General features: G+C 45.5%; 2 protein-coding genes across 3 annotated transcripts in view; both read left to right on the top strand.

The window, feature by feature from the left end:
* The first annotated feature begins 1,191 nt into the window (after positions 1 to 1,191).
* LOC140336294 (uncharacterized) lies at positions 1,192 to 8,409 on the top strand. Of its 2 annotated transcripts, none has more exons than XM_072419282.1 (3): positions 1,192 to 1,224; positions 5,121 to 5,231; positions 6,666 to 8,409. In XM_072419282.1, the coding sequence occupies exons 2-3, from the start codon at positions 5,225 to 5,227 to the stop codon at positions 7,919 to 7,921; spliced, it is 1,263 nt and encodes a 420-aa protein (XP_072275383.1). In that variant the 5' UTR covers positions 1,192 to 1,224; positions 5,121 to 5,224; the 3' UTR covers positions 7,922 to 8,409. The 2 variants fall into 2 exon arrangements, with proteins under 2 accessions (XP_072275383.1, XP_072275382.1); XM_072419281.1 differs by lacking the exon at positions 1,192 to 1,224 and adding an exon at positions 1,745 to 1,905.
* Positions 8,410 to 15,675: 7,266 nt separating this feature from the next.
* BEST4 (bestrophin 4) overlaps positions 15,676 to 23,073 on the top strand; it is an 18,009-nt gene continuing 10,611 nt past the window's right edge. The window contains 6 exon segments of the mRNA XM_072419280.1: positions 15,676 to 15,942; positions 16,037 to 16,146; positions 17,501 to 17,662; positions 17,979 to 18,307; positions 19,624 to 19,778; positions 20,956 to 20,982. Coding sequence (XP_072275381.1) covers positions 16,082 to 16,146; positions 17,501 to 17,662; positions 17,979 to 18,307; positions 19,624 to 19,778; positions 20,956 to 20,982 — 738 coding nt within the window. The 5' untranslated portion in view covers positions 15,676 to 15,942; positions 16,037 to 16,081.

Here is a 23,073-nt window from a genome sequence, read left to right as displayed (position 1 = left end):
GCTATGTACGGCCCCCCAGTGAGCGGTGAAGGAGAAGTAGCTGTCAACCGCTCAACCCTAATCACAAGAACTAGAGCCAATTCAATGAAATTGATGTCATGTCTGGAGTCAGCAGACCTGAAATAGGCTAAATATAATAAAAAAATCCTTGGCAAGTGAAAAATTTTTTTTTTTGTTGAGCTGTGTTATCAATGGATGGACAATAAACATGGAGGTTCTGATCTCCCCATCATTCACTCCTCAGAGGAGGAAGAAGGGCAGTGCAGTCTCTTCCTGATTTCTGCGGGCTGATGGTGATCTGCTGATATCTGCAAACCCGACTGATCCCTATTTACCCCAAAGGGGGTGTTAGCATCCTCAACAACTTATGCTGGAGAGCCCAGAAGGGACTTATGGTCACATGACTAGGAAAGTTTAATTTTTAAGAGTCCCATTTTAATGCTTCTCTGCTTGTTGATTGGATGTTCATAGTTTTATATGTTTGCTGTCCCATATTTTACCAACTGGAGTTCTTAGTCAGAACAGGAAGAAATCTTCCTTTGAGGACTCCTGGTCTGGTGACAAAAAAGGGATTTTCTTTCCTTTGGATAGATCTCTTACTTCTTGTTGGGTCCCATGGACAGGAAGTGAGAGGAAATCTCCCCATAGTGGTCCCAGAAGGAAAGCTGAATAATGTAACTTCCCCATTCCATCAACAATGAGAGCCACTGCCTTCCCCCCATCCCCCACCAGGGGGCGATAAATACCAGAGAATGGTGAGAAGGGTTCAGCAAATGACCTGAAATACTAAAGTGATGTCATGTCTGCATGGAGTCTGCATGGTGTCTAACAAACACAATATGACTTAAAGGGTCACCCCATCCCTGCAAGATTTTATATTATAGAGAATGTACCATGGAGCATACAAAGGTGTGGGAGCAGATACTTCGCCACACCCATACCTAAAATATGTCTTATTGTCACACCTTTACCTACAGGGGCAGCACCGAGGTGAGAAATAACCAATTATTATACATTTATATAGCTCTGACATATACCGCAGTGCTGTACAGGGGAGGTGAAATTCTGGTTCCTCTGCTCTGTTACTGACATATAACTTGTAGGTTTACATTCCAGCTGCTGCCGCCCCCATGGTTACACTACACACCCCATGGTGGGCGTACACAAAAAGGTGAACCTGCCGTGAATGTTGAGGCGGGAAGGAATGAACGCTGAGGGCAATGTGTAAGGGTTTCTTATCTGGTTATGGCTGTACAGGCTCTAGAAGTATCTGTGTATGATGGGAAATGTGGGGAGTGCGATATTTATTCCTTCTTACTTCTAGGAGTCCATGGGGGGGGAGGGGGGCATTATGAGGCTTTGTAGCAGGTGTCGCAATTGGCTAGAACTGTGAATGGTGGTGGTGGTGGGCGGGTCTCTCTTCTGGAGACTCAGGGTGGTATTGGAACCAATCACGAAGTTCACACAAAACCAATAAGCATTATCAGCACAGGTTGGAAAACTTTTTATTGTAAGATTTGAATTTGCCGGAAGTGTTTTTTGTACCTGGCGAACACGGAATATCTGTTCTTCCAGCTCGCAGAAATGGCGGAATAGTAAAACGCTGGCGCTGTGCGGTCATTGGCCTTTGGTTAATCATTACCTGTCTGAGCCAACAGGTGAGACTATTTAGCAATCTGTGGGTGCTGGCCCTTTAATTAACCCCTTCCCTCCCATAGAGTGTCATTAACCCTTTGTGTGCTGGGAAACATGGCTCAGACATTGGCAGTGGAGGAGTACCGCCTCAGGGTGGAGAAAGAGGAAGAGAGGAGGGAGGAGGCAGCAGGGGGGTAACAGACACTGCTGGGAACTGATCAGACCAGGCTGGACTCTACAGCTCCATATCTGGACCCAACCCACTGCAAGGTAGGTGAAATGTCACCATTACCTGCCCCTGCCAGGGGCACTTCACAACTTTCACCCAACACTGTGCCAAGCACAAACTTATCTACAATCACTCTTTGCTTGCCAGTGCAGAGGGGTATGGAGTTGCCAAGGGGGTGTCTAGGCACCAGATGGGTATAGGGGGACCAGGGGGGTATATAAGTACTAGGAGGGTATGTAGGCAGTAAGAAGATATGTGGGCATTAGGCAGGTGTAGCAGGTGAGTATAAAGTGCAGAGAGGGATCAGGTGGAGTGTATAGGCACCAGAAGGGTATAAAGGTACCATGAAGGGTATATAAGGAGGGGTCGGCTGGGTAGAAGAACAAGGAGGGTATACAGGCACCGGGTAGGTATAGGGGTATTGGGGGGTATAGGGGTATTGGGGCTATAGGCCATGGATGCCAACCTTTACAATGCATCAGGAAATGATCGGCTGGGAATTGCTGCAGATTTTGTTTTTACATAATTTTAGAGAATTTTTTTTTGGAAATAAAATGCGACATGCGATAAAAATCTCTGACGAATCTCATGAGATCCAATCTGGTCCCGGAGGGGGAGGAACCGGGGTAATATTATAATATTATTCTAATTTCATGAATATTTCCATGCAGAGAATTCTTTAGAAGTTTTAGCATGTAGCTGACTTTTTTCTCACACTTTGTTGTTGCAATAAAAAGAATAAATCGCTGAGCTGCATGCAGGCGGCCGGCTCAGATTGCAGCAAATAATGTCGTTTTATACTCACACAGAATCTGCATTCTGTCCAATATTTTATTCAGCGGAGCGCAGGGACTTTTATTTGCAATGATTTTATTGATTTGGGGTTGGGAGGGGCGGATGGGGCTGCAGGAAATTCTTGTATCAGGTGTGACTCTTCCTGTGCACGCTGCTGCTGGGTGACAGTTGGTAAACAGGGAGAGGTGAGGTGCCTGGCCTGCCCGTGTCTCCATGGCACAATTTTTAGTTTCTCCGAGCTCTCGTGGTTACTGAAGTTGTGTATATGGCGGTCTGAGACCGATAATATGGATTTAATCTCAGACAATCATGTCACGGATCGCATTCTGGAGATGTGGCGGCTGCATTTGTTTTCTTTGTCCTTTATTTTCATCTTGTGATCCTGCCAGTAACATGACCTATGTACTTTGTTCCTCACTTCAGGTTCAGGTGACAACAGGACAGGAAATAAATGACATGGGTGTCACCGGGAAAGGAAGACATAGAGAGCAGTAAAAACCTGGCAGATGATCCGACCTTTCTGTTTTATTTTTGGTGATCTTTCCTGTGTGATCTTCAGGACAGGAAGTGAGGGTAAATCTCTCTACTGGGGGTCACACACAGTTGGAATTGCCATCTCTGCAGTCAGAAGCTTAGATAACCATAAATTTAAATGTCTGATCATGCTTTACCTTGAGACAGGTCCTCTTTAATCCATCATTAGTGACTACCTGAAGCTGATATTTCAGTTACAGGTGGAGGCCAATGGGTGGAGTCACTTCCTGGCTTATAAATACCCAGCTCCTGTGCAGCGGTAGGGATGTCCCCGCCCACTTTGGTGTAACTCCACCCACTTTTTGCATGTTATACCTTTTAGTCTGCAGTGAGCCTTTGCATATCCCCACCCACCTTGTGTATTCCGCCCACCTTTACCTGTTCCTGGGATTCTTTGTGTGTCCTCAGCCACCTTTATGTGCCCTGCCCTTGTAGCCCTGGACCCTCCCCCAATTTCCCTGGAAGTGTTTTGAGTGGAGCTCTCCTTTAATTCTTCCAATCTGATCGGATTGGCGAATTTTGCTTGCTCGTGACACCGTTGTCACAATTCTGTGAAAAAATTCAAAACTGACAGCGGCCTGAGCGCATTTCTGGCAGACGTGACGCATTCAGCCGTATGAAGGGCGCGGCGAGTGCGCAGGATACGCAGCTAAAAATACACAGCCAATCATATCCTGCGGGGGATGGGGGGCACAAGTCCTCAGTATGGAGAGGGAGATACAGCTGAGACTTGTAGTTCACCAGGCTAGGACTTTCCCCCCACCCTGATATGGCAGTTTGAGATTTGGGGACCTGGGGTGGGGAATAATCCCCTGAATTTAGAAGTAACAGCGCACGCCATTGGTTGTTATTAAATCATCTGCTAATTAAAGAGAACCTGTCATCAGATATCAGACAATTCATGAGAGCCCAAGTAATGGGTCAGTGAGGAACTTCCAAGTATTTATTACCCCTCACAGAGATCACATGACTTCCCCTGACAATGCCTTCATCCGCTGCAGAAGGAACCATCTTGGTTTAGGCATCATCAGGGGTCACCATCTACTTCCTAAATGAGATACCAGCTCACTCCCATATAAATCCCGCTGTCGGGGCTATGATTGGCTGTGTTCACAAATGTCTGACACCAATCAGGCCCATCTTGTGACAGATACAAAGTTACACTATTGCATTCTGATCACTGGGGGAGAAGAGACTGAGGAAATGCTTTCTCCTGCCTGCAGCAAACTGATGACATTATCCCAGCCTAGGAAGACACTGACTGGAACTTAAGGATTGCTTTCTGATGATAAAACGTGAAATACGAATGAGTCAGTGTATATTGTGACGTCGTCAGTTACGGTCTCCCCCCTCCCCGGCCAGGAGAACATTCGGCAGAGATAAATGGTCAGGATTGGCAAATCTGCTGTCATTGGTAACCTGAAGCTTCTCCAGGTAACCAGAATGCCCCCGGGGGTGGGGGAGCTGTGCTTATCATCTCCATAGACACCGCTTGTGCTCGGCTCCATCTCCATCTTCTCACATTTCCCAGACGGGAGTTTTTCCTTAGCTAACACTCGCAGTGACCAATGAGAAGGCAGAGATCTCGGCGGGCCCACAGGTCAGTTGTAGGAGGGACCCCAACAACAAAAGGTAAATAGAACAGGTGAAGCTCCACGTTTTGTCCTCCAGGTGACGGTTGTGTTTACACTAATATCACACCTGAACTGTCAGGACGTTTCTATTGGAGGATTTACATGAGGGGGGGGGGTAACTGGAGGCCCCGGCGAGAAGTCAGGAGTGCCGGCAAAACGGGGTCACTCTGAGCAGTCAGCTGACTCTTCCAGGTCATTCTGGTCCGCAGACACAGCGATGATATACCAGAAACTCCAGGAATTTTCCTGCTGGAATTTGATGCATTTTTTAATTTATGTTTTTTCTTTTCCAGATGCAATTAGGGGGCCACAGATGGACTGAAGGGGCCCCTGAAAATGTGACCAACCACCAGGACCTTATACAATCTTCACACCCCACTGGGGCCAAATTCCAGCCATGTCCGGTGAGTTATCTGTCTTGGGTTTTGTCGGCAGTGTTAGTCGATACCCCCACTACCCAGACCCTTCTACCGGTTCCCCCTGTGGGTGGTGTAGAGGGGGCTGTACTTGCTCTTCTTGGGGCAGAGCCAATGATGGCATTTCCCTGCACTACATTTACCAAGGTGCCAGGCTTAGCACTGGGCAGGTCCATGGCTGCTGACAGAGGGGAGTGCAGAAGTTTGGACTTACCCAATGTACTGTATGACGGGTGGTGTAACCTGACAACTAGGAGTGAGCACAGGTGTGCGCTGCTATTCTCAGACTCAATTTACATTGCAATGTTGGGCAACCATACCTGACCTGGTAATCTGCAGATAATGGAAGTTAAGTAGTTAAAGATGGCCAATCATTCTTTCACATTCATAGCAGCAAACAGAAGTCCGCAGGTTCTTTGGGCTCCCATCCAATCATGAACCTCTAGGCCTCCCTATGATTCCACCATAATTACCCATTAAGTATTGGCTCCAGTGAACTGCTGATTTGTGACCGAAAACAAAGGAAGCCGTTGTTTCTGAACTGGTGGGCTGTAATCACAGAGAGGAGCGTCCTCAGCATGAATCTCCGGTACTGTCATGGCCTCCATTCCCGTGATTCCTCAATATTGGAAAGAATGCCCTGCGCAGCCAAATCTCAGGGGGGATAAAGCTACGTATCCGGGATGGGTGCTGATACTGCGCCATTTCCCATAATCCTTTACAGACACGGAGCCATTACCATTCATCCTTCTCATACTTTATGGGGCAAAGGGACCAACTGCTTTTTATTATTATTATTAAGCAGCAACAAATCATACAGCGCTGTACATTAAATAGAGGTTGCAAATGACAGACAGATACAGACAGTGACACAGGAGGAGGGGGACCCTGCTCTGAAGAGCTTACAATCTAAGAGGTGGGGGGAGTTGGAAGTAGTGAGGGTTTAAGAGACAGAAGAAGTCTTGGATTTTGTGGGCTCTTTTAGGGGGCTCAAGCCGAATAGGATGAGGAAGACCATTCCAGAGAGTTGGGGCAGCTCTAGAAAAGTCTCGGAGCCGTGCGTGTGATGAGGTTATGAGTGAGGAAGTCATTATAAGTGTATCAGGTAGGTAAGTAGGACAAGAGCTGTGGAGGGATTTGATGATTCCAGCACAGAAGATGAATTTGATTCTAAGGTGAAATGGAAGCCAATGAAAAGAACTACAAAGAGAGGCAGCAGGAGTGGTGAGAAGAGAGGTGGGTGGGAAGGATGCATATTGGGTAGGTAGGTAGTTAGGTAGGTGGGAAGGATGGATAAGTCTTTGACATTCAAAGTTTTCCTTGAGCTCCAGTCAGTGAGGCTGAGATGATGCCTCCTATGGGTACAATGGGTGGGTATCTGTAAGGGTATAATTATAATGATGATGTTTCTTCTTATTTCAGATCTCAACCGGCCCAGCCATAGATCAGTATTACTACTGCTGCAGGTGTTCGGGGTGCTGATGGGCGTCACAGCAGAGGACTCCTGTAAGTGCTTAGTTCTGGAGGAGGAATATGATTGGTCGCTGCTTACAACTGATCACTGCTGTGTGAATGTCAGTCTCACCGTTGACACTTTGGAATGGAATATATTCACCTCGCTGCCCAGTCTGAGGGTCCTGGACCTCTCCAATTCTGGGACTTTGGAAATCACAGACTCCATACAGGGTAAAAACCAGACAAATATTGAGTTTTTGTACGTAAATAACAATCACTTGAAGGATCTTCCTGCCGGATTCTTAAGCAACGCTCCAAAGCTGAAGGTCCTCCATCTTCAGCACAATAAGCTGCAGAGGCTTCCTGCTGACTTCCTGCAGCTCTCGGACCACATTGAGGAGATAAATCTGAGCTTCAATGACTTTAATTCCCTTCCTGCGAGTCTCCTCAAATCTTCCCTCACCAAACTCAGCTTTCTCAACAACAGCCTGGACTGTACATGTGCCCTGCATGACCAACTGCAGCACCAACTTCATGACAACCACACCAGGTCCCTGCTGGATGAGGTCACCTGCGCCTCTCCGAATGATGTCAGCGGCCTGCGCATTGTGGAGTTGGAAAGGGGGAGACTCTGCAGGTCCCACAGTCTGACCATAGCACTCATCTGCATCCCTCTGGTGGCCTTGGTTCTCTTCCTTTGCTGGTATGTCTGCTGCCGAAAACAGAAAGGAAACTATACCAACACCAGGCGGGAGTGTAGTCTGGTCACTGTGGACCGCAATGGTGCCAGCAACATGGGGGAATATCACCACTACGATCTGCAACAGAACTTCCAAAAGGACCGGCGGGAGGTAGAGAGCGGTCAATTCAAAGACCCCATTCTGCTGAAACCTTCCACCGCTCTTCTTGGGAGCAGCCGGGACCTCTACGAGGAAGTGGAGATCAAAACCGGAACCTCTGCTGATCCTCTGGTGAAGGGCGAGGGCCAGGTGGGTCAGGACGGGCCGGGTCTGACCCTGGCAGAGGAGCAGGAGGAAGAAGAGGAGGAGGTAAAGGCTGACGAGGTAGAAGTGGACGCTGTAAGCGTAACAGAGGTGATGAAGGACTCAGCCGACCGAGAGAAGCTTTACCTCAATCAGTCCACCGACTACTACAGCTTAGTGCCCGGCCTCGAGTTGGAAGATTCTGATCATTGCGAATACGAGAGTGTGGATCTCTCCTAGGCTTTGGACCCAACAGAACCCACCAGCTATGACCCATTGGCTCAGGGACACCCTGAGGCCCTCTTGTGGTGCTTGCTGATCACAGCAAGCCCATCTCCAACATTCCTGACATTTTTTTAGCTGTAAAACACTTTAAAGCAAATATTTATTTTTATACATTTGTCAGAAAGTTACAGAAGTTTCACTGTGGAATTTTATGATTTTGTGTTAGTCTGTCCACTGTAAGCTGTGTGGCAGCCGCACCTCTGGCGGAGCCCCACCACCGCCAGGTCTGTTTAATATTAACCAGCTGCCTTCCACAATAATCACTTGTGAGAAACTTTCCGGAATTCCATGATGTCTTCAATTCAGAAGGATCGTACCAGTGCTCAAAGAGTACCTGTCCTGGGTGCTCTGCCCAGCTGGCTGGCTCTCAGGCTGATCACAAAAGTTCAAGTATTTAGAGGAGCCGATCCTGAACAATAAACCATAACTCAGAATCTTCATAAGTGTGTGATGTTTATCTAAAGCCGTTGTATTTTATTTGGAATGGAGCAAGGGTTTGTTCACACTACTGGGCTGTGTCAATGCATGCGTTACTAACACGATCATGGAATGCAAGGTATGCATTGGTGTGCTGGGTTTCCATTCACTGTCAATGGCACCCCAACCACATTTTTTGAACTTTAAACAATGCACCATGCACTGCATTCTTGTGCAGTGTGTTGCATGCAAAATAATGGGCTGCCCAACACAACCCAAAGCAATGTGCTTTAGTATGGCATATGCATTTATCAAAAAGCACCAAATCTTTTAATAAGAACAAACCCTGAGGAAAGGTTACAAGCCATGTGGGGTTCACCTTTGTATTTGTGCTGGTGACCAACATTACTTTGGACCGGGAATAAGGGAAATATCTTCCAATGGGGACACTATTCAGAGACAAATGTCTAAAAAGGGAATTTCCTCAATTTAGAGATTTTCATTCACTTTCTGATTGATTCCAAGACAGGAAATGAACATTTACCAATTAGACACGCAGCAAAACCCAACAAAGCTTTTACTTCTTTCCAACTCAAAAAATACTTTGGGTTTCTTAAGAAACAATTTCAGTTACTGAAGCCTGAGGATCGTGATGATAGAATGGCAACTAGAATAGTTAAAAGGAGTCAGCAGTGGCAGGGTTTGGGAAAAGCTGGGAGTCATAGAATAAATATATAGATAGTCATGAAATAAATATCTCATGGATCGAGTGAGAATTGGTTAGGATCCTTGTCCCCTGTGGAGTGATATTTCTTCACTTCCTGTCCCCCTTTCCTAAGGAAAATACCCTTAGACTGTTGTCACCAGGACAGGAGACCTATTCATGGGTTTTTCCTCTATTACAGTTCTGGGGGCAGCTCAGAATGTTGCATTTCCCTTCATTTTCTGCAGTCGTACCAACGGCCACAAAAGTACAGAGGGGACAAGGATAATAAATCCTGACATTAAGTCTCAGCCTTCCTGCTCCATCTAAAAAATATATGGGTACCTTTTATTTACATTTAGTCATTAAGGGGTGGAGACCCCGCCTAGCAACCAGCAGCCAATAAGAACACTCACATACCCCAACAACAGCTACTTGTTTGCAGTGCACACAGGCGGCGGGCAGCTTGTTGATAATGTACACAGTGGGCAGTGGCTGCTTGCCGCATGGCGTATTCCAGATCACCCAGACAGACCTCAACCTGGCTAACTGGAGCAACACTACCCATGATTCACACATTTTTTTTAAATTCAATATGAATGTGAACAATGTGTGAATCTTGGGGATAAAAACCCCTTGTGCTTTTATTTCGGGACACATGATCTCCCTAGAAATGTGTCCGATGTGACGATAGATAAATCCGATACGACTCATGTATGTGCATTCCTTTAATTAACTAGAGATGGAAACTAAAATTATTCGTTGGCTTAGGAATGTTGGAGACATTTCTCTCCATCAATGCAACAGTCACAGCCCCCTTGCCACAGGCGCTTTTATTTTCACCTGGCCTTCCCCTGGGTCCAGAATCTTCAGCCATTTTGACTGGCTGGATTGATGCAATTCCTGCACATGCACACAAGTTACTTCATGCCAAGCAACCAACCAGGGCAAGGGAAGCAAATCCGTCATTATGGCAGGCCCCGCATTCACATTGCTGTCCAGGGTGCATTGCTATACTGCAGAGGGTTGCATGCACTGCGCTGTGCATTACATACTCCTGATGAAGCTGTTCAACATCCCAACCTTCAGATCCTTTCTCCCTTTCGCATGTATGTGGTGTTTGCTGCAAGTCTTCTCACCTGCGCCTGTTGCAGCCAGACCCACTTTTCTCCGCAATACTTTTCCAGTGCCAGGTCCTTTCCCTGGGTCTGCAGCTATGAGAAAGTGAATTTGTTACCAGAACAGAAAGAGAAAGGAAACCACATAACGTGGATCAGATATCCCTCACTTTAAAAAGATTTCTTCTGACTTCCTGTTGTGTATCTGGGACAGGAAGTGAGGGAAAAAAGTCACAGAATCACAATGATCAGTATCTGATGAACGATTTCACAAAGTTTTGGTGTTTCAATAGATCTTAAATGGTGATTTGTTAAGATCGGGACCAATCAGAATTCATCTTGTACTGCTCTCACTTTAGCAGTGCATTCTGATTGGTTGCTCTGTTCCTGTTAAATATGGTTGATTGTGAATATTTACTCTGCCAATCATTCACCCATGGTGACGCTGCAACTTGTTCTTGCCAGTAAATTGCCTGAATTCATTTTGAACCCCCCTTTGTGTCACAGAAGACGCTCCGTTATGCAGTGACCTCATCTCTTCCTGTGCAGGGAGAGGTGGGAGGTCGTGTTCCTGCATGAGACTTCCTGACCGACACAATAACTCTCAAACTGACAGCAGTGACCATAGCAACCAATCAGCACTGTATGCAGCTGCCCATAGCAACCAAACCTCATTGTGCGCCATCCACTGATGACTAAATGGGGCCATAAGTAAATATGAAGTAGTGGCCCCAAATGCACAATATTCCAACATCCTGCACCTCTATTTAGTTTTTAGGGGCCCTGGGCAGTTGCCCACATTGCCCCACCCTAGAGATGTCATTGCCTGCCAGTACTGTGGTCACTTATCTTAGTTGAGGAACCTGCAACTTTCTTCTGCAAACAGAGACTTAGCGATCAACCATAGGAGCCATAGTGGTTGCTGTGGGGTCCAGGGCCAGGAATTAGGGGGGTCCGCTCAATAATTGCCTGGGGTGCTTAATTCTTTCTCTTCCTAGTGTAAGAATGGCACTGCAACTGGGACATTCTTAATGCATTTCTTGAATGGCACCACAACAGATGATGAATTACTGTGTTTTGCGACCATGAGTGCATTTTGCCTTGGGATGTGACTTTGAACTGGCCCAGACAAGGAAGACGCAATCTCTGGGCTGGTCCCCCCTCTTATCATTCACTGCTGGTAGGGAGCTGACATACTGAGGCAGAGATCATGCACAGCTCCATGCACACATCATGCGCCTGCACCCTACGCGGCCCCATGTGCGCGCACCATACAGGGCCCCATGCGCATGTCATGCCAAATTCTCTGCTGCAATCTGAGCTCAGAATCTCAGTGCTCCCCACACTTGGCAGATAGCCGTTTATGAATCTTCCCTGTGCCGCGCCCTGCACACATTGTTCTCAGATCTGGACACATCCCAGGGCAGGAAATAGTTTATATGGGTGGACGGTGAGTTCAAATCAAAACTTCGGGGGCCACAATGGAGGGGGGGCTCCTTTCCTTTTCCTTTAATTCCTGCACAGCTCAGCTGCTCCATCAGAGGCTCCAGGTATCAGGAAGGAGCAGCCCTGGAATGTCAGCTATTCCGTGATAACACAAATAGCGAAAATATGGCTGCACAAGAACGTGGAGACAACGCAGCTCCATCCAAAACTCAGCAGTTTGGTAATATCCAGTTTAAAGTGAACATAACCCCTATCAGCTGACGTGCAGTTTGCGCTGCATTCTACAAACAATTATTTTGTGCAATAAATTCTTCCATTCCCTTATTTTCGTTCCTTGTCCCATCCCAGGGTTGCTGATCTCCTGCAGCCTCTTTGCAGCACTGGCTGCATGAGATTTCTCAGGCTGGGATTACTGATGGTGACAACACTGGGCCCGTGTAATGCGGGAGCAAAATTCAGTTAACAGGCAAACTAATGTCACTCTATAACTGACATTTTGTTTTTCTGTTTTTACAAATTTTTCTTCAATATCCCAGATAAATCCTTAATAATATTATTGGCAATCAGATGGAAGTGGGGGGTCGGGCTGCCCCCTCTGAATGGTTGCCAGAGGTTACAGCATCAGAAATCAGTGCCCCGGGTGCTCAGCACATTTGTATTCCTGCCAGGTCTGGGTCTGCAGGTGTCCACGCATCTGTCGGCAGAGCTTCAATGGCGGCTCGTGTTTCTCTTCAATGGCCGACATTCAGGACAGGCGGGCGGAGGGGTGTTGGTGGTTTAGGGATCCCCCCTCCCCCAGAAACCTGGAACAAGACCCTTCTGTTCTCCCTGATTCTTCTCTGTACAAAAGGTGCCAGGAGAAGACAAGCGTGCAGCCGGCGCCATTTTATTCTGCACATCATTGGCGATTCCACTGCAGAGGGCATAAAGATCGACAAAGCTATTGGTGAATGTTTCTTGCACATTGCTCTGTAGCTATGTTCACCCCTCTGCAACATTCACCCCTCCGCACAACAAAAAGAAAGCAAAAAAATGAGGTGATGGAAAATCTCCAAAATCCACCCCTACCGGTCCCCAGATTATACATAATGTCTTTAGAAAATCCCCCTCATTGTGTCATTTCCTGTCTGTATATATAACGGAGGAGTACAAATAACTTGAATATCTTAACACAGGCCAAAGTCATGCAGGCGAAGCAACGGGCTCAGAATAATGCACCCCGATGACGCCTGTCCTTGGGAGGAGGGATAATGCTCCATTCAGGCACAGCGACAGAAGCGGTGCTATCTGATTGGCCCAAGTTGTCTAATGCAGCAACAAGGACCGACGTGAAGCATACACAGGGTGTTCTATGTTCAGTATGAGCATGTGTTGCTGGGGTCAGGCGCATTAAAGAGAACCTGTTGATTTGCCCGATAAAAACAAAGCATGGGTTTCCTTATAAGAAAGGGAATTGAATGGGAGCAAATTGTAACCCCCACCCACCAAATATAGGCACCACTTACTATAGGCTCTCCCCTGAAAGTTTAGCTATGTCATCCAATCAGTGAGGATCTCTGTGTATGTCTCCTTGGATCTGAACTTCACCGTGCGGAGTGGAGACTGTTCCTCTGGGAACTGCAGAGCGGTGTGATGTTGCCACCTGGTGGTAAGACCAGAAGTTGCACCATGACCTCAACAGTGTGGTCACAAAAGGTGATGCTTGGGGATTAGCAGAAATTCACTGCAGAATAACTAAAAATGTTTTCATTTTTCTATTTGCTGCTTTCATTCTATAAAAAACGAGGGTAATTAAGGGTAATTAGGAGACAATTTATGGCAAAAAAAAATCTAGGATAGGTGGAGTCCTCCAAGAAAGATATTAGGCACAGTAACATGCAATGCTGCGTCACATGGCTACACATGGTTGCATTAGAGAAAAAGCTGGATCCCCTGTATCTTGAGTGTATCTCTTTATCCTGGGGACCCCTGTACCCAGAGGGTATCTCTTTATCCTGGGGGTCCCCTGTACCTTGAGGGTGTCTTTTTTCCTGGGGGTCCCGTTTACCCTGAGGATGTCTCTTTATCCTGAGGGTCCCCTGTACCCTGAGGGTGTCTCTTTACCCGGGGGGTCCCCTATACCCTGAGGGTGTCTTTTTATTCTGGGGAGTCCCCTGTACCTGAGGGCGTCTTTTTATCTTGGGGGTTCTGTGTCTCTTGCTCCTGGGGGTCTCCTGTATCCTGAGGGTGTCTGTTGCTCTTGGGGGTCCCCCCTACCCTAAGGCTATCTCTTTATCCTGGAGGTCCCCGGTAACCTGAGGGTGTTTCTTTATCCTGGGGGTCCCCTGTATCTGAGGGTGTCTCCTAACCCTGGGGGTCCCTTGTATCCTGAGGGTGTCTCTTTATCCTAGGGGTCCCCTGAGGGTTTCTTATTATCCTGGGGGCCCCCTGTACCCTAAGGGTGTCTTTTTATCTTGGGGGCCCCTGTACCCTAAGGCTGTCTTTTTATCCTGGAGTCCCCGTACCCTGAGGGTGTCTTTATCTTGGGAACCCCTGTACCCTTAGGGTGTCTCTTTATCTTGGGGGTCCCCTATACCCTGAGGGTGTCTCTTGCTCCTGGGGGTCCCTTGTATCCTCAGGGTGTCTTTTTACCTTGGGGTCCCCTGTACCCTGAGGGTATCTCTTTTTCCTGGGCGTCCCATGTACCCTGTGGGTCTCTCTTGATCCTGGGGGAACCCACCTGCAGATCGGATTGGGGTAATACTCGGGGGTCCCCTGTACCCTAAGGGTATCTCTTTATCCTGGGGGTCCCCTGTACCCTAAGGGTGTCTCTTTATCCAGGGGGTCCCTTGTACCCTTAGGATGTCTCTTTATCCTGGGGGTCCCCTGAGGCTGTCTCTTTATCCTGGGGGTCCCCTGTACCCTGAGGGTGTCTGTTTATCCTGGGGGTCCCCTGTACCCTGAGGGTGTCTTGTTTATCCTGGGGGTCCCTTGTACCCTGAGGGTGTCTCTTTATCCTGGGGGTCCCCTGTACCCTAAGGGTATCTCTTTATCCTGGGGGTCCCTTGTACCCTGAGGGTGTCTCTTTATGCTGGGAGTCCCCTGTACCCTGAGGGTCTCTTTTTATCTTGGGGGTCCCCTGTACCCTGAGGGTGTTTCTTTATCCTGGGTGTCCCCTGTACCCTGAGGGTGTCTCTTCATCCTGGGGGTTCCCTGTACCCTGAGAGTGTTTCTTTATCCTGGGGGTTCCCTGAGGGTTTCTTTCTCCTGGGGGTCCCCTGTACCCTAAAAGTTTCTCTTTATCCTGGGGGTCCCCTGTACCTTGAGGGTGTCTTTTTGTCCTGGGGAGTCCCCTGTACCGAGGGTGTCTTTTTATCTTGGGGTTTCCCTGTACCCTGGGGGAGTCTCTTACTCCTGGGAGGTCTCCTGTACCTTGAGGGTGTCTGTTGCTCCTGGGGGTCCCCTGTACCCTTAGGGTGTCTCTTTATCCTGAGTGTCCCCTGTACCCTTAGGCTGTCACTTTATCCTGGGGGTCCCCTGTACCCTTAGGCTGTCACTTTATCCTGAGTGTCCCCTGACCCACCTATTTCCAGGGGTGATCTGAAGAGCTTGCAATCTACTAGGCTGTGAGTTGAATGCCCTCTGCTTTACCCCTCTATAATAACAAAGAATAACTTTTCTACAAATTGAAAGCCATCTTACTGATATTCCAAGATTTTTTTCCTTCTGTATATTGTGTTTTACTCCAATGCCCTCCTATCATCATATCACTGAACCCACAGAAAGTGACACCCCTTGCCCTGCGCTACCATCAGAGAGACACGAGGATCAGAATATATCACATGACATGCGCTAGATACAATCTGATGGCCATCTGCTTTATTGCCGTGTATATATGTATAAAGTCTCCTTTTTTTCACCCTACTGGTGATTCCATCCATCCCATCTATCAATTCCATTCTATCTATTCCATCACCCATCCCATCCATCAGATCTATTCATCCATCTATTCATCCATCAGATCTATTCATCCATCTATTCATCCCTTGTCTTTTTCTGTCATTCTACAGGTGCACATGTGTCGGTTGGTGCAGTGACACACTTTCAGCAGTAATGTCAGATGAGAACATTTCCAATAAAATGAGCGCACAGCAGAAAAGGAGCAGAATCCTGAAGAGCACTTGTCATGAGAGAAATACATCAATCACAGCTGCTGACCCCCACCTGAAAATGCTGCTTTCCTGGCTTCATCCCTGCAAAGTCACTGAGCCAGGACGATCCTGGGGGATGTAAATCAATTAATGCAGAAAATTGTAAATTACATGTGCTGACATGAGGGGGGGGGAGGGTGTTTGTGTGTGTGAACTCCTTGTACTCTTTATTAAAACAGAATAATTTGTCCTGCAGATTATGAGCCAATAAATCAATACCCAATCACCTCCCGCCCATCACATGATATATAAGCATGGCTGCGTCCCCTCAGGTGCTCTCCCATCGCCTGACACATCCTCATACAGGTGAGTGGTAATGGTTTGTAATGTGACAGATGTCATTCTATAGATCTCTAACTGGAGCTATGACTGACATTCACTCCCAGATATGGAAAGGACACAAAAATTGGAATATTTTTTTCCCCCCCATTTGGGGGGTCATATAGAGCAATAATCTATACAGCATGTTTGTCTATATATGTATCATTTCTTTATACATTTCATTTATTTCACTTCTGTCATCTGATCTCTGTTATACTTTACATTGATGAGAACAGATCAGCTCAGTACAAATTATAAGAATTATATCCTCATTTTGAGTACATTTGCCAGAATTCTCCCCATTCTTTTTTTAACTGGATGTAAAGAAACTGCAGGTGGGTGGCAGCCCCGGTATTGTGACCCAACTACTAGTGCTGCATAGTAATTGTACTTTACTGAACCTCTGTTCTGAGTGCAAGTCTACGGGACAAGGTTTGTCTGATTGAAAATACTGTGATTTGTTAACGCTCATATCTTCCCTGCTGACTGTGAGAAATTTAATGACAGATTCACTTTACCAGGTTAAAAATGATACCGAATTTTGTGAAATATTGACACTTTATATTGATCGTTCAATTGCTGTATAACTAATGTATGGTAAGATCAGAGCATTGCACTGTGCCAGGATACTGAAGACCAGACACGGACATAAAGATTTTATTTATTGTATATAATATAGAATTTACAGGGTGATGGATCTGATTCAGGAGACTGCAAAATTTCTGTAGTGTTGAATAGTAAATCTTCAGCTTTCATTAAAATAAGGTGTGATAAGAAGACTCAACATTGGTTGAGAGGTAATTTTGGCATTTTTAAAGTACTCTAGATTTTCTTAAAAAAATGTAGCTTTGTCAGTCAAATATTGGCTTTCTTATGGAAAACGCCAATAAATTTATTACAAGTAGTGTCATTCCCCAAATGTGACCTGATATCAGCCTCTTGCGGTCCCTGAATAGCTAGGCTGAAGTGCAAGAAGAGCCATTCAGTTTACATGCTGACAAGTAGCACTGATATTTGAGACCAGAAAGCAAAGTGGCAGAGAGTTGAGCTCATCACTGCTCTGCTTCTCCTGTCACTGTCCAATCACGGGCTGGGGGTGAATCCAGAATTATCTGGGTTTAGAGAAAGTGGGTTGAAAGATGCTAGATATCAGACTGAGGACATCTAGTGGCAGGAGTAAGCACAGCAGGGAAATTGCTGTATTGAAGATATGAGTTGCATTAAACTCTGGATTTGTTATTTAATCCTTAAATGGGGTTTTCATGTTTATCTTAAATTAATGTTCAGTGGCCCCATGTATCATATACAATGATTTACCTGTCAGCATTTCTTGTCCTAGCAGAGTCAGGATGACCGTGTCCTACACCCTGAAAGTGGCCAATGCTCGATTCGGAGGATTCTCCAAACTGCTATTCCGATGGAAAGGAAGCATCTATAAACTATTGTACAAAGAGCTCCTGATCTTCATCTCCCTCTACACCCTCCTGAGCGTCATCTACAGGTTACTCACTGCATTACACTTACCTGAACCATGACTACTGTACTGTGCAAACATACAGAATAAGAACAGATACCAAGAATTCCACCTGGGTACAGGACAAGAGAAGTGGTACTGTACAGAATCCATACATACATGATACCAACAGATACTGAGAATTATAACCGGGGTACAGGACAAGAGAAGTGGTACTGTGCAGAGTCCATACATAGCATCAAAAGGTAAGGTCACAGTAGTTGATCTCAGATCAGTCTATATGAAGATCCTATAAATGTATAGAAGTGATATTTGTGTATTAACCCCTGGTCCTCCCCTTTAGATGTGTCCTAAAGGAGGATCAGAAGGAACTGTTTGAGAAGGTTGCAAATTACTGTAACCAGTACATCAACCTCATCCCCATATCCTTCGTTTTGGGATTCTACGTCAACCTGATTGTCAGTCGTTGGTGGTCTCAGTACACAAGCATCCCCCTGCCAGACCAGCTGATGTGTGTGGTGTCCAGCAATGTGCATGGAGGAGACGATAGGGGGCGCCTGCTCAGACGGACCCTCATCCGCTATGCCAACCTATCATCAGTGCTTATCCTGAGGTCCGTCAGTACCCGAGTCCTGAAGAGGTTCCCAACCATGGACCACATTGTGGATGCAGGTGGGCAGAAACTTCAGTTTTGTTATATGAAATATATATAAAACCTGTACTAAGTACAAATAGAGAATACATAGAGGATATGTGATCACCTTCCAAAAGATTTGTATATCTAGTAATCCGGTTCCAAGATTCACACAGCTGTGCCACACACTACAATCTTCTTTTGCAGAGCGGGAGACCTGATCTTTATCCACCTTGACATTTCCAGCCTGTGAATGAACAGTGAAAGGAAAAGCAGTAGAATGATGAGTTAATTTCTCTGTCCCTCCATCTCCTCCGATCAGTATGCACAACTGATGGGTTATTTGTGATGCTTCTTCCTTCCTCACTCTTAGCCCTACCGTACAGATATAGCAAGATCGTAATATTAATTCATATTCAGGTATTTACACTGCTTTTATTGAAAGCAAATAAATGACATCTTTTTGTATTTTCATTTAACAAGCAGTTTAAGTATCTTAATGTGATTGATTATTGCAGTCACTTTATAGCAGAGCTCAGACTGGGGGATGAAGAATCAGCACAAGAAGCCAGTCAAACTTTGCAGAGAGACCCCAGCCTCCTCACAGGAAGCAAGGACCTTTCTTTGCAGCATGCTGGCAGTGTGTTCAGACTTTTCTACTCTGTGGCTGCTTTGTAATAACAACCATCTGTAAGACTCTGAATGTCTCGTTTGGTTTTGGTTGATTTAAAAGTTGCATTGGTTAAATCACCAGGACTGACACATGTAGCACAAAATACATGCAGCGTATTGTATCATGTAGAGGAATAAATACAGAAAACATATCAGGATGTTGTGACGGGGGGTCTTCAATCCATTATTGTGTTATTTTTATTAATATTAATAAACAGGATTTATATAGGGCCAACATATTACACAGCGCTGTACATTAAATAGGGGTTGTAAATGACAGATACAGACCATGACACAGGAGGAGGAGAGGACCCTGCCCTGAAGAGCTTACAATCTAGGAGGTGGGGGAAGTATCTCACAATAGGAGTTCCCCTCTTTTAACTCAGATGAAACTGCTCCTGCCAGCATGCCTCTCTTCCCTGGTCCATTATTTAACAACACAAGAACCCACCTACTTGGACCACCCATCAGACTACAAAACTCCTTTTTCTCCTCCCAGTCTTTGCTTCAATCAATCATTTACAGTTTATCTTCTATTTCCAATATACATATATTTCCTAGCCAACCCCCATCTATCAGAAATTTCAATTCAGTCTCCATTCTCCCCTGACGAAGCCATATGGTGAAACGCATCAGCAAACTGTGGGTGATGTCATTGAAGGGGTTAACACTTTTTTTTCAGGCTTTATGACCCGCGAGGAGCTGAAGAAATATGAAAGTTTATCCTCCGATTTTAACAAATACTGGATCCCCTGTGTGTGGTTCACCAACCTGGCTGCCCAGGCCCGCCGAGACGGAAGAGTCAGAGATGACGTGGCACTAAAACTTCTCATGGATGTAAGTTATGTGTGTGAGATGTGGAAATCGTCACCCTATTTTCTTGTATTTCTATGGCCCTGACATATTATGCAGCGCTGTACAATCAGTCATGTCACTAACTGTCCCTCAAAGGAGTTCACAATCTAATATCTAAGGCACATTTTGGGGGGAAGCCAATTAGCCAACTGCATTTTTTTGGAATGTGGTAGAAAAGCCGAGTACCCAGATGAAAACCCACACAAACACGGGGAGAACTTGTAAAATCCATGCAGATAGAGTCCTGGGTGAGATTCTAACCTGAGACTCATGCAAAGGCCAGAGTGCTAACCACTGAGCCACCGTGCTGCCTGCTACTGAACCCCACCACTGAACACTGAGAAACGCAATCAATCCAGACCTATATATCTAAAACTCTCACCTTGCAGCACTGGGGTCTGGGGTTCTAACCTGTCCGAGGACACAGCATGGAGTTTGTATCTTCTCCGCAGTTTCTATAGGTCTCCTCCTCCATTCCAAAGCTATACAGGAAGGTAATTGCCCATATATTATGGTGGGGGCATTAGATTCTGAGCTGCTCTGAGGGACAGTTATTGGCTTGACTATGTAATATGGCATATGAGATAACATTTATTGTATTTAGAGCAGCTTTTCTGAATCTTGAAATAAATTTCAGGTCTTCAGGGAACCCCTTCTATAATTACTATATCCACAGATCCCAGTACATTAGCATTGTGGTCAGTGGTAAGAATTCCTCTTACATTGCTGGCCAGTGGGAACAATGTCACCCTTACAGATAGCCAAAAAGATCATTGGTGTCACTTATACTGACCTGAGAGGTACAGACTGCTCATTGCTGAAAGAACCCTGATTTCGGGTATTACTGCAGTGGAGTCTTGTTAGCCAGTACTACAATAAACGTCTTCTTTCAAGCAGATTATATATGAGATATGTGTATATTTATACACTACTCATAATATGTCAGGGACTGTGAAGTATTTCTTTGGTACAGCCAGGCCACTAAAAAGCTGAATACCTCATATGCATAACACCCTAGATCACACTGTGGCCCTAAATCTCTTCAAGACTGTAGAAGATAGACTATCGTGGGTGAACCTGGGTGTTCCAGCAAACTTGAATAGATCCCAAATAAAATGCTGTAAATCTGCAGTAAAACAATATTCATAGCTTTATCTAGGCCCTGTAATCCCTTTTCTAGGCAAGGGTGGGGTAGATGATGTCAAATACCCTTGGAATTTGGCATCATATTTGATACTACCATAATATTTATATTCCTCTGTATATATGTATTGGGGGGTTTATATCTACATAAAGCCTGCAGAGGGGATATCAGCAATTTCAATACCCCCAAATCAGCTAATAAAGAGGCTGAATCTCAACCACTAACTTTCTGTGTTATCAATGAGAGTGTGCTGAGTGCTGTATATAAAAGATTTATTGATTGCTTATAAATCATTCCTGGGTGGATTTATTTCCTTCCCCTTCACATACCTGGGAGCCGCCTGTCACCTCACCCATCTCCCCAGATTGCCTGATAACAGAAATTCATTGTCATAAAACTTCTTTTCCCAGCACACACAATCAGCTTGTCACACATTCGACTCTGATGTTTGGGAATCTTTTTTGTGTAATAAATCGTCATAGACCATCTTATGGGCCTATTTTTAAAGGAGTGAATCGGACATTCATTGAAACATTCCCTGGTGTAGAATGTTCATGGTCCATGTTCTTCAAAGGCAGTAATTGATTCTCCACCTGAGAATGTTTACGTGAATGTCAGATTCATTGGTTTATAAAGAAACCCCCTTAGAGTTGTATCAGAAGTGTAACTGTAACAGCAGCCATTTGTTCGGGGGAAGTGTTAGGTTTCCAGCTGTCTATTGTCTACCAGCTCCATAGTAGTGGCTTTGGCTTGCAGTGACCAGTCTTGCCAGTATCCCACCTAACTATTATTATTATTATAATATATCACGCAGCACTGTACATTAAATAAGGCTTGCAAATAACAGACAGATACAGACAGTGACACATGGGGAGGGGAGGACCCTGCCCCGGAGAGCTTACAACTATAACATTTTTACAGCACCACCAAAATCTGCGTAACAATCACCCGAAAACTTTCACCATCTGCTGGTAATTACTAATTTTTTTAAGAAATAGCAAATTTTATTCAGGAGACAACTTAATGAGTACAATCGCGGTACATTCACCTAAAGTAATGCAACGCAGTGGATAGTTTACTACATTACAACTCAACAACATACATTGCATACTAATAAATACATTCACTCTTGTGTTGCAATGCCTTACCAGTGGTGCGTCCAAGGCTCGTCCCTCACATCCTGCATGATTCCTCCATACCTCGACAGATTGCATACAAAAAATTTAAATGCACAATCAAAAAAATATCCCTGGCTAATAAATACTAATAAAATAGCGGAATTCTCTGCTGTGCACAGCTGTCTTTATTCTTTATATCTTTCTGACTGTTTCTGCCTGAATTATTCCTGTGCATTGCTTAGAGTGTTTCTCAACCAGGGTTCCTCCAAAGGTTGCTAGGGGTTCCTTGAGCAATTTGTGCCTCTCAAGTCACCACTTACACCAATAATGTACCTGGCTAAGAGAGGCAATCTTCCCACAGGTAATCTTGGCCAGGACTAACAATAGATCATTGGTGTAAGTGGTGACCTGGGAGGCACAAATTGCTCAAGGAACCCCTAGCAACCAGGACACTATCTGCATGGAGTTTGCAGGTTCTCCCTGTGTTTGTGTGGGTTTCCTCTAGGTACTCCAGTTTCCTCTTAAATTCAAAAAACATGCAGTTAGGTTATTTGGTTTCACCCTAAAATTGTCCTTAGACTGTAATAATGACATATGACTATGGTAGGGATATTAGATTGTGAGCTCCTTTGAGGGACAGATAGTGACATGACTAGGGACTTTGTACAGCCCTGGGTAATATGATGGTGCTATATAAATACTTTGTAATAATAAGGGCAGCAATGTAAGAATGTATGTCCCATTAACCTCCAGCCAGAGGCATGTAATAAATATTGGCAGAGGTTCCCTGGGATTTGAAAGTTATTTCAAGGGTTCGTCCATGGTAAAAAGGTTGAGAAAGTTTAGTATAGACGGTACTGTGTGCATCTTAGATCTGTGTGTCTGCACCTAACATTAAGTTAGTTTTCTGTTTGTTCTGACCATCTGAGGATTTACATCATTATAGCTTCTGTCCTGCTTGTCAGATGTGTTCCCCCAAATGCACATTGTGGCACATGCTACCATGGGGGGGGGG

The sequence above is a fragment of the Pyxicephalus adspersus genome, chromosome 8 (genome assembly GCF_032062135.1).
Source record: "Pyxicephalus adspersus chromosome 8, UCB_Pads_2.0, whole genome shotgun sequence".
NCBI lineage: Eukaryota > Metazoa > Chordata > Amphibia > Anura > Pyxicephalidae > Pyxicephalus > Pyxicephalus adspersus.
Note: the sequence above shows the minus strand (reverse complement) of the source record. Positions and strands in the feature narration are given on the sequence as shown.